At 36.9% G+C, this 12,203-nt stretch overlaps 1 protein-coding gene across 4 annotated transcripts in view; it reads left to right on the forward strand.

The window, feature by feature from the left end:
- The window catches only part of sorcs2 (sortilin-related VPS10 domain containing receptor 2), a 187,712-nt gene that overhangs the window by 144,882 nt on the left and 30,627 nt on the right, over nucleotides 1-12,203 (forward strand). For all 4 annotated transcript variants that reach the window (XM_079865607.1, XM_079865608.1, XM_079865610.1 and 1 more), the window contains exon 4: nucleotides 11,440-11,604. In XM_079865607.1, coding sequence (XP_079721733.1) covers nucleotides 11,440-11,604 — 165 coding nt within the window. The remainder of the gene's footprint in view (nucleotides 1-11,439; nucleotides 11,605-12,203) is intronic.

The raw sequence follows: 12,203 nt of genomic DNA on the forward strand, positions 1-12,203 counted from the left end.
TCAAGATGGCCAATCAAATCAAAGGAGGCAGGCCTTACTGAGTGCAAATTCCAACGCCCCGCTTTTAGCATTAAAGAAGTGTGTGGTAAGATGTAAATAGCTAAACAATTAATATTTTCAGCGACCGACAGTAATATCCACCAGTGATGGAAACAACTTTTTTAATGTAATTTCACTGGTTTGAATTGAACATCTACAGTATCTCCAGGAACACATCTACATCGGTGATTAGTTACAGTATAACATTTATTTTGAAGAGACTGTTGTGGAATCACATATATAGACATGACTTTATTTTGCAAATTTTATTATGAGTAGCATAAGTAAATTCAGTTTAATGGGATTGTTTCCCACCATAGTAAACTAATATGATGTATTACTGACTAACTAAGAGACTGAAGGCTATATCAATACATATTGATCATCATATCAGCGAACTGTTCCCACAGCTAAAATGTGATGGATTATCTTGATATAAAAATAGTTTAGGATGAGACACTATTTCCAGGATGTGCTTTTCGAGACCTACTTTTCTTTCAAATATTGGTCCCTCAGAAACTTTGGTGTAATTTGATGTACTGTAACTGTAGTTAAGAGTAGACAGCCTTAAAAGAACATATATCAAACTTGACCTTAATACCAGTTTCAGTCTAAGTCCAGGTTTGATATGTAAAAAAAATCAACAAATAATAATCATGTTTGAAGAGCTTATGGTCACAAAGACATCACTGATTTTTTTTCCTAAAGACATGCTTTAATATGATTAAAGACAGTTATACACATTATTAAGCAAAACGATGTAAAAGCTATCTCAGTGTAACTATTTTTCTCCAGTTATCAGCTGTGACCGTGACAAGCAACAGGACATTTTGTTGATCACATGGTTTCTATTCATGCAGTGTCATGCTACATTGTTCCGCCCAGTATGAAAACTCATCAGTCCAAAATCACACTCCTCATAACTGTTTATTACAGGGATGTAACAATAGATTGATTTGAATCAATGTATCAATCAAATGACTAACAATATGATATATAGATGCTATGCATAAAAAAGAGGAATATATATTTTTAAGATGAACACTCTCATGTTAGCCACATCTGCATATATTGTCCTAAAGAAAAACTTCTCGAAAGAGATCAAATTGATTAAAATGTCAAAGATGTCAAATATTTGATAAGTTTTAACAAAGTTTATTTTTTAAATAAATGTATTTTTTCAACAACTGTTAGGTTAATACCTCATTTTGTGGTGTATGTACTAATGCTGATACTATATTTGTAAATTTTAGAGGGTCTTAACGTCTTTCTTGACTATTGTCATTGCTTATCAAAAGCCACTGATGAGCTGTCATCAGACAAATGATGATCTCATGTGCACCTTGATTACTTATTTTTTATATATTATTTAAAAGACTGAAGTGTATTTTTTGCTGTGGATTTTCCTATTTGGACAAAGGATTTGTATATCTAAAAAATGTAAAAGTTATATTTTGGTTGCATTTTTTGCAATGTGTTAATAAAACTGCAACTGGTTGTGAAAATAGGCACATAATATCGTAATATTGATACATCAATCAGCGGCCACTGAATCTAATCAAATTGTAATTGTATTGCGCTATGTTTTGAAGTAGGCCTATTGCCAAATATTATATCGATGGCTAAGAGAATCATTGTCAGATTGTATCGTGATGAAACATCCAATTTACACCCCTACTCCCCTAGTAAATTGAACATTGAATATCTTCTGATTGGCTGACATTGTGTCATGTCTCTTCTTCAGGGTAGACAAAGTGATTGTTGTTGTATAGAACATGGTGTAATAAAATGTATCCATTGATCACCCATACAATATACATATTAACTCCACTTAACAGTTTAACACTTAAGTCTAACTGTCATGCTTATGATAGTTTTTACCATTCTTCTGCCAACAGTCAAGGTGTACAAGATTATACCTTCCTTAGGTCATAATCAGAGAGCCAAGAAACAGCATATAGCCAAGAACTGCACCTACAGAGCAAAAATAAATAAATAGTTAGATAGCCTTAAGCGCAAAGCTGTGATCATGCTCATAGAGCGAGCATTGTAATGCCTCTTTCCTTTTGTCCTCAGTGTTTTCATGGGTCCTTGTCCCTGGTGTAGGTGTTTGATGTGTGTGGGCTGTTCTTTAGTCTGAGCTGAGCCATTATGACAGGCAGGAGGGACTTAATAACAGTGCTTTCACCCCAAGCATGCTCCTGACAAATTACCTGTGTGAGACCTGGATTTAGAGAAGGGTCAGTGGAAAGATCATGCATACACACACACACAAGCACAGAGAAACACACAATGCCTTTGTCTCCCTTGAAAAGGGAGTCTCTTCACTGGCCTCTGCACTTTCACGCTATCACCTAGACATAATAGATGCTTAATGCCTATTCAAAGTGTTTGATGTGTGTGGGAGAATATTTCCATATTCCATATGTGGAGAGAAAGAAGCAGAGAGGGAGAGTCTCTGTATGTGTGTGATGTCACAAGCTTGCCTATTGGCAGTGGAACTATCTTAAAGGGATATTCCATCCAAAAATGATTTACTCACCCTTTGCTTATTTTGCAAAAGGATGTATTTTTCACATGTTTTTGGCCATACAATGATGAAACAGTGATCATATCTGTATACAGTATATATCACTCATTCGCTATATTTAAATACTTTTGATGTCTTCCAATAGCTTTCTGAGGATACAAATTAATTTAAAAGTCAAGTGGAGTCAAGTCACCTTTATTTTTATACAATATAGATTGTTTCAAAGCAGCTTTACAGTGATCAACAGGAAAATAATGATTCAATGATGCAAACATAGATCAATTTGACTGTAAAGCAGCTCTAAAAAGAGAAAAAGTGTCTTTTTTCAGCTGAAGTCAGTTCAGTGTTGATTCAGTTTTGTTGTAAAGAACATCAATTATTGAAGTATAGTTTAATTTGAAGCAGCTCTGCAGAAAACTCATTGTCATTGTCCAGCTCAGTTCAGTTCTCATCAGTGTCAGTGCAGTCAGATCAATAATATTGTTGAATATTAAGTTTCCCACACTAAGCACGCCAGAGGCGACAGTGGCAAGGAACAATAACACAATAATAATACAAATAATACAATAATCTAGCCTTGAAGTCATGAACGCATGAACTAACTATTCTGCATCTGATATTGATTTTACAAATACTAGAAATGTGGTTTTCAAATGAAAGATTGTTATCAAATAGACACCCAGGTTCCTAACCGACGACGAAGACGTACAGAGCAGCCATCAAGTGTAAGAGAGTATTCTAGATTATTACTTGCGGAGGTTTTGGTCCAATAATTAAAACCTCTGTTTTTTTCAGAATTTAGTTGTAGGAAATTACTAGTCATATAATATTATATCAAACATGCATTCCGTGAATTGGTATATGTAGAATGTAGAGCTGAGTATCATCAGTGTAACAGTGAAAACGAATGCAATGCTTCCAAATAATTTATCCCAAGGGTAGCATGTACAGGGTGAAAAGCAATGGTCCTAGTACTGAGCCTTGTGGTACTCCATACTGAACTTGTGATTGATATGACACCTCTTCATTTATTGCTTCAAATTGGTAATGATCAGGGCTGGATTTCCCGAAACCTTCTTAACGCTACGTCATTCTTAAGTTATACCTTAAACTGTACCTTATCGTTATTACTTGTTTCCCGGAATGTTCTTAGTTAAGTATACCTTCTGTAAGTCATACGTTCGGAAGGTTGGTCTGGACCACTCTTAGCTATACCTTATCACTGTTGACAGTTCACTACGCTAGTGGCCACCAATGCAAAAACAGTTTTTTTACATCTCAGTCTATACGAATATAATTCTGAAGTTGTAATACACCCAGTGTTAAATTATAGGCTAATTCAAGTGTTTTCATGCAAAGAATAAAATTGTCATTACACTGATTGTTGTTAGCTTTTTAATTATATTATTCAAAGGTACATTAGCTCGCAAACCATTAGCCAGTAAAAGCTTAGGAGTCTATTTAAAGGGAATGATTGCGGTGGGGAGTTTGCTCAAACTATGGCAACGGTACAGCGAATAGTTGTGCTAAATTAAAGATGCCGCAGTCTGCAGAGCTCTTTCAAAGGCCACTGAAAGCATACTGCCAGTTAGTGTAGCAGGTTGGGGCATGATACGTTTGAGCAAGAGGTAGCGGGTTCGCGCACTCATTCCAAAATTATATAAAATATCCAGGGTTGGATTTGGTTTGCAATTTGCATTATTTTTTATAATATCCAATTAAATGTCCTATTAAATGCAATTTCAACTATTTCTGAAGTGCTTCTTTAATAAAGAATACTGCTTTCTCACGTAACACAGTGAAGCAGCCCCTGCATAAGTGAATAATTGATTGTCGAGCCATCAATATCAACCAATTCAGCACCATCGCCATGGACAGCACCTGGTAACGTCGCACGTAAGAAGGTATATCTTAAGCAACCTCCTAAGGTATAGTTCGGGGAACACGACTATAAATGGTATACCTTTAGTTAAGTTATACCTTTAGAGTCTTTGTAGCGCTTTGTAGAGTTATCGGGAAATCCAGCCCAGATAAGTACGATTCGAACCATGCCAATGCAATTTCACTAATGCCAACATCATTTTTGAGTCTATTCAAAAGAATGTTGTGGTCGATGGTATCAAATGCAGCATTAAGATCCAGTAACACTAATACAATCACGATCAGATGATAAGAGCAAATCATTTGTAACTCTAATGAGTTAAATTTGTTAACATGAACTAATAATGAACTGCACTTCTACACCATTTATTAATCTTAAATTTAACTAATGAAACCTTATTGTAAAGTGTTACTGATTTCATGATAGCTAACACTTTAATGAATACATACAAACAATTTATAACATCAACATAACTAAACACGAATTCCTTATAATTATCTACTTGATTCTCTGTTTTGTTTGGTAAAGTAAATAATATTTAGTAATATTATCATCATTTCCCTATTTTTGTTTGATTTGTTATGCATTCTAATTGTATCAACATCTTTTCATTGGTAATGAAGAGAGGCTCTCTGACCTAATGCTGCTCTCCATCGAGCGAGATATTCCAAATAATTGTGAGGAAGTCATTAAAATATATAAAAACACAACAGACAGACGGGTACTGCTTTAAATACAGGTGATTTATTTAAAAAATAAATGTTTTTTAAAAAGTGCCCCTTTTGGTCATTCCGCCCCTGCCCCGGAGGAGGTCTGTGCACGCCACTGTTTTGCGGCCTTGGCTGAATGGAGTAACACTGAATGGAGTATAGAGTGTATGCACATGATGTCACCGTTACGCCCACTAAGGGGCAAAAAGACTGAGCGGCAGCATTTGTTTTCAGCGCGAATGCCGCCAAAAACACACAAGACACATCTAAAACAGGAAAGAGCTTTGCGATTGACTGTACAACTAGATTTCACAAGAAATCGGAGGTATATTTTTACAGACTGCCGAAAGCTGCAGAACAGAGAAGCAAATGGATCGCTGCAATTCATAGAAACAAATGGACTCCAGGCAGCGAAAGGTGGATTTGCAGTTATCATTTTGTTTCAATATGCTAAATTAAGGTGTAAAATCATACCCTATATATTGTATTGTTAGATATTGTATTGACAACTCATCAATTAAATATTTAGCATTGATATTGCATAATTTGACTTTTTATAATAAACACTGTCAAAAAACTATACAAGTTTTAAGGCTGGACGATATGACGATATATAACATTGATATAAGTGATCACATGGATTTAGAGGGTGTGACGAGACACTTATCTCATGAGACGAGACACGAGATTGGGTTCACGAGAACGAGACGAGATGAGATTTTTGCACAATATTTTACTGAAATCCTCAATGACAAAATTCATGACTGGAAAAATAGTCTGCAGGTGCATTTTGAAATGTTTTAACTAATAATCTTCTAATGAATGTCATTTCAGTTCTACTTTACGAGTATGAATTATCAAATGCATTGAAAGACAGCAATATACAAGCACTGTAAAAGGTTTTGCCACAAACTAACCTGACTGGCTTTTCTCCTGTATGATTTCACATTAGTCTCTTCAGACCTTACTGTACATGAATTATGAGCTTCCAGAACTTCTGATTGAGGCTGTGTGTGACCTAATTAATCTCATTTCCACAAATTGAACATAGCAATAAAAAAATAATAAATAACAGTTTTCTCTTAGTCTTATTAAGTGCAAACAATAAGTTAAAATGCAACCATAATCAAAATACTGTATCACACAGACTCTTTATAATTGTTGTGAAATTTCTGTTTTATTTTTCACCGGCAGTTATAGGGTTAATGCGGCGAGTTCGGAAAAGGCCCGATAGAGAGAAACGAGCAAGTGAGTTAGGCTGGTGCGTTTGTGTACAGTTGTTCTTGCGTTCCGATTAAAAGTTCAGAAACGGAGCCTCCCTTGTCTGTCGTTCTTTAGACGTTACAGTACTCTCTCAATATTCAAAGTCAGGGCTGCCAACTTTTGAGTTTAGCTTGGAGTGAGAATTTTTGGGGGGGGGGGGGGGGGGGTGTGGTGTATGTTGTGATTGTCAAAACATTTGGTAACTACATAGAATTTTATGAAGTTTAGTGACAACATGTTTTGCGTTCAGCATTGTACACTGACTGGTAGGATACAGTTTTTATTATTGCTTGACAAAAATTTCAAGATTTCAATTCCATACTTGTGATTTGATTCCGATTTTGATTCAATATTGACTAATTTGGATACATGTTTATTTAAAATTTTATTTAAAAAAATAATCTCACCTAATGCTGTAAACATAGAGGGCCCAATCTGCTGGTATTATTAAAGGTTAAAAATAACAAATTAAATTAAATATAATGCAGTTTTTGTTATAATAACAATTATTTAATGACATAAGTAAAAATATAATAAATATGTAATATAGTGCTCAGCAAAATCTCCTCTCTAGCTATTTTTTCTATTCAGTTAACCTGCATTAAATGGCTCTCCTGAGGTAAATGTAACGTTATGTGACATAATTGTTCTCCTGCTGTTATATTGACCTCTTTCCGTGGTTGAAAAACACTAATTGGTCGATATTATGTATACTTTTGGTAAGTTGTACTGCATCTTTAAATAAAAAAGTAACAGATGATCGGTTCACGTGCTCTTGAACTGAGGCGCTCAGCGATCTGTCACGTCACATTTACAAGCGCCAAACGTATTTTTGTCTGAATTTCGTAATAAAATTGACGAAATCTAAGAGCTGAGAATTAGTTTAATATTAAAATTAGGTTACCTCTTTGGTCCGCAATTTTTCTGTGCGTGAGAAAATGGATGTGTGGCGTGAGAGCATGTGAAAAGTGTCAATTGCGTGAGTCTCACGCTCAATGCGTGAGAGTTGGCAGCCCTGTCAAAGTACAAACAGAGACCAAAACAGAGACCAGAGACACAACTGCACGGTCCAGAGATAGTTTTGATATTGGGAGACAGACTAGTATGCAACCTAATTTGCGCGCATCAGGGAGCTCCAGTTTCACTTTCGGATTCGCAAACGCACGTAGGCTACTCTGTGTAAAGGGAGCGGCGGTGCTGAACGTGCATTCTACAAGATAAGACATTATCACACGTCTAGGCTCTGTTGCGCAACGAATCATCCACCATCGTCATGCGATCAGTGAGCCGTGATTCCGTCTTTACTGTGCGTGACACGCAACTTCTGCTGGATGAGCAGAGCAGACGTTTAATAGTTTACAAGGTTTTTTTTTTTTTTTTATGAAAACATCAAAACGACAGTGAAGGCGGTGCCGCGGTGGGCATCATAATGTAATGTGAATTGTGAATGTAGCGGTGTCATATTCTGTGCTAATTTCACCCTCACCCTCACGTCATGGCGATCATAGACATAATAGAGAGTAGATTTGATTGGTCTACTCTCTATTATGTCTATGATGGCGATATTCACTCGACGAGAAATCTCGTCACATTTTAGTCTCGCGAGATCTCGTCACACCCCAGACCTATCTATATGTGACCCTGGACCACAAAACCAGTCACATGGGTCAATTTTATGAAAATGAGATTTATACATCACCCGAAAGCTGAATAAATAAGCTTTCCATTGATGTATGGTTTGTTATGATAGGACAATATTTGGCAGATATAAAACTATTTGAAAATCTGGAATCTGAAGGTGCAAAAAAATCAATAATTTTGACCCATACAATGTATTGTTGGCTATTGCCACAAATATAGCCTACCCGTGCGACTTGTGACTGGTTTTGTGATCCAGGGTCACATATTGTAAAAAGCGGCGTCGAAATCAGGCATATTAAATGTCAGGAAACACGATTCCTGGCTGCATGTCAATATCTATGGATCACTGGATCTTTATTAAGTTGTAAAGAACAACCAACCTTTAGTTTAAATCTTTAGTTGTCAATATTAAATCTTAAGTATGATTATGACAATGAGTGGGCCCTCACACGTTGTCTAACTCCAATAGAGTTTAGAAAGTCTATAAATACCAATTTCATGCATCTTTTTCATTATCTACATATATAATTAAATGACCAACAATTAAGACATTGCCTGCAACCAGTACTAACTCTGACAAAAAAATAAAAAATAAAAAATATTCTGAAGATTCTTTGATAAAGTCTGTATGGTGGCCTTTTTACTGTAGTTAGAACAAATGTCAAACGGGATTTATCGTTTCAAAAATGAAACTTCAGGCATGTTGTTCCAAACTTGAATGACTTATTTTCTTCTGTGATACATAGAAGAAGATATTTTAAGAAATGTGTAAGTAAAAGGTAACCAAAAGGATTTGGTTACCAGCATTCCTCAAAATAAGTCATTCAGGTTTGGAATCACATGAGAGGGAGTAAATTATGACATTTCAATTGTGGGTGACCTATCCCTTTATGATAATATTCATTACAGTGAGCTGTTAACTTGAAAACCACTGAGTCTGGATTCAGTCGGAGAGTTGAACTTGAGCATTGGGCAGATTTGTGGATGAATCAGTTTTTAAAAACAGTTTTATCAACCAGGTTTATTGGTTTAAAAGGATGATACAAGTTTCTGTTTAGAACAATCTGAGGTAGATTAAATGATGACAGAATTGTGATCTGCCTTTCATATGTGCCACTGACATTTGACCATATCTCTTCTAGGAGAATCCTATCTCTTTCTCTCTTTGAGAGGTGCATCAGGGACAGCTACGCTGGAGTGCAAAGCTGAACAAGTCTTGGTTGTTTCAGGAGAAGCTTTCAGCATTCAAACAGTGCTCCACAATTCTCCCCTTGGCTTTGTTTGGTTGAGTTTTGAAAATTTGCAGTTTTCTTCAAATTTGTCTTTTGTTTCAGTGGCTGAGCTCAGGTGCGCAGAACAGACCTCTCTCACTCTCTTCTCCTCTTCATCTCTTTATGCTTCCCATTTTCCCACTCAGCACAGACTGGATATCAGAACTGCCAATTTGCATATGAAATTGGGTGGAAAGCAAAATTAGTCGAGCTGCATTGAGTAAAAGCAGTTCCACACAAATTTGCACACGGACATGTTTGTCCTTTTCGCAGACTGCTCTGTTTACAACAATTTCATACCACATGATCCATAGGGCAGAAAAGTTTCAGTTTTGTTTCATCGCTCCACAGAACAGAATCCCAAAACCTCTGTGGCTTATTTATATGATTTTTAGCAAACTGGAGCCGACTTTTCTTGTGCTTTTGGGTCAGTAGTGGAGTTCTGGCATGGAAACTGCATGCATTTAGTACGCGCCTTACTGTGCAAGCTGAAACCTCAGTGCCTGTTCCCACCAAGTCTTGCTGCAGGTCTTTTGCAGTCACTCAAGGGTTTTTCTGAACCTGCCTTCTCAGAAATCTGGTTGCAGCCGTTGATAGCTTCCTTGTTTTGCCCCATCCAGGAAGTGTAACCACTGTTCCTTTAACTTTGAACTTGAGAACTATGCTTCCAATGGTGTCACTAGGAATATTTAGCACCTTCGCTATCTTTTTGCATCCGGTTCCTTGTTTGTGAAGGGCGATGATATCTTCTTTTAACTTTTTGGACCATTCTTTTGACTTATTTCTAACATGCAGTCAAACGTGACACTCAACAAACCTATCCAGCTCAGATATTTCATGTGACCTAGCTCAAACACACCTGGTGAAACTGAGCTGAGCCATAATGAAATGTAAAATTTGCAATGGGGGTCGAATAATTTTGATTACAACTGCAGCACTTTCAGAGCAATAAAGAACGGGATGATTGCTCTCTCATTTAAATCCTCCAAGCTGTCCACAGTGTCTTTCATCCAATCATAAATGGACGTACAGAGCTTAATTCTTAATGACACTATGTAACTTGCATGTTGTGAGAGAGGATCCGGTTGGAGATATTTAAGTAGATTATCTCATAAACGATTACATGACCTACAGACATTGACTAAAACCTCATTACAAAGTGGCAGTCAGACATCGTTGAAGACTTGTGATTGCGCTTTTAAAGTGCCATTGACCACTAAATTCTGCCCCATGTTATTGTACTGGCCTCTATAGCCTCTTCCAGCCCTGCCAGCTCGCCGTACTCCTCTGGGACAGGCGCAGGATGTTGTTTGATGGCTTTTATCCACAGACCACAAAGGACGCTCTGTGCTAAACTCTGCGAGTTATTGCTTTAAGAGGGAAGTTTTACAGAGAGGAGATTCTTTCCTTTTTTCCCCCAGAGTCTTTGTTTTGGGATGGATAACTTGTTTCACAGGGATCTCTTTGAGGGTCTCTCTGTTTGGCAATCCCCATGAGGATTCCAGCTTGTTTTTCTGTGCTGGTAGTAGCAGGTAGTGAACTTGCCTCCCGTCAGAGACACTTCACTGCGCAGATGGTTAAACAACAGCGCCACTCAAAGGTGTTTAAAGGAAGTGAAGCTTACAAAAAAATTCAGGCTGTTCAGTGAATTCGCACAACTTTGGGTCAAATTCGGTTAAATTCGTTGTGTCAGAAAAATATCACATACTCTACAGTAAATTGATGATCTTGACTGGGACTGGGTATATAATAATATCTAAACTATAGAATTAAACTGACTATACTGTAAATATTGATGTGAATCTTGTCTGTTTAACGTTTAATACAATATTTCAAATATGTAATATCTAAATACTATGTGGCAAATAGCTGTATATTTAAATTGTAAATGTACAAAAATGTTGTTTATTAAAAGGTTTTAATACGTTTTAATGCTTATTTTTTTACTTTTATAATTTAGTTTATTTTAGTTTTTTTAGTTTTTTAGTTTTTTTCAGACAAATCTGGGTCCAGGCAACCATGCTTCATTGTCTAATATATGTAAACTAACTAACCAACATACATCTTGACATGTAGTCACTAAAGATATTGTGTGTTTTGTAGGTGATCTTGGTGAGCTCCAGCATCAGTGAACGTGACCAGATGCTCTTCATCAGCACAGATGAGGGTTCATCCTTTCAACGGCAGCCTGTCTCCTTCACCGTGGAAACACTCCTCTTCCATCCATCCGAGGAAGACAAACTTTTGGCTTACAGCAAGGAGGCGAAGGTCAGTCATGAAAGTGTTAGCCAACACAGAATAATACAGTCAAGAAAATGACTATTAAAGACTCCAATTGAAGTCCGTGTTTTTTGGCAGCTTCAAACCGGTCGCTCACAAGATCATAATATGTCTTAATGCAACTGCATGTTTGTAGCTTTTCTTGTCAGGCTCAACTGCCCGAATTAGTCTTTGTGGTTGTTTTAGTGTTAATGATTTAGGTCTCGGCTGGATGACTTGACCAACTGTTCTCAACACATTTCTCACCCAGCTGTGTTTATGGTAATGCTTTTTGCTCTCCAGCATATTGGCATCCTCATTATTAGAGTTATGAGCAGCACTGTTTGGCCTTCAGGCCATGGTTGTCTCTCACTAAAGAGTATGTTTACATTGTTAACGGCTGGGTGAACAACAAGGCAAGAAACTGTGTGTGTGTGTGTGTGTGTGTGTGTGTGTGTGTGTGTGTGTGTGTGTGTGTGTGTGTGTCTGTATGTGCGTGCGTGTGGGTGTTTGTGTGGGTGTTTGTTTGTGTGTGTGTGTGTGTGTGTGTGCGGTTGATGAATTGCTAAAACACTTAGACACTGCTTGCAACATGCTGCATTTATCAT

The sequence above is a fragment of the Squalius cephalus genome, assembly GCF_949319135.1.
Source record: "Squalius cephalus genome assembly, chromosome: 3".
NCBI classification, from domain to species: Eukaryota; Metazoa; Chordata; class Actinopteri; order Cypriniformes; family Leuciscidae; genus Squalius; species Squalius cephalus.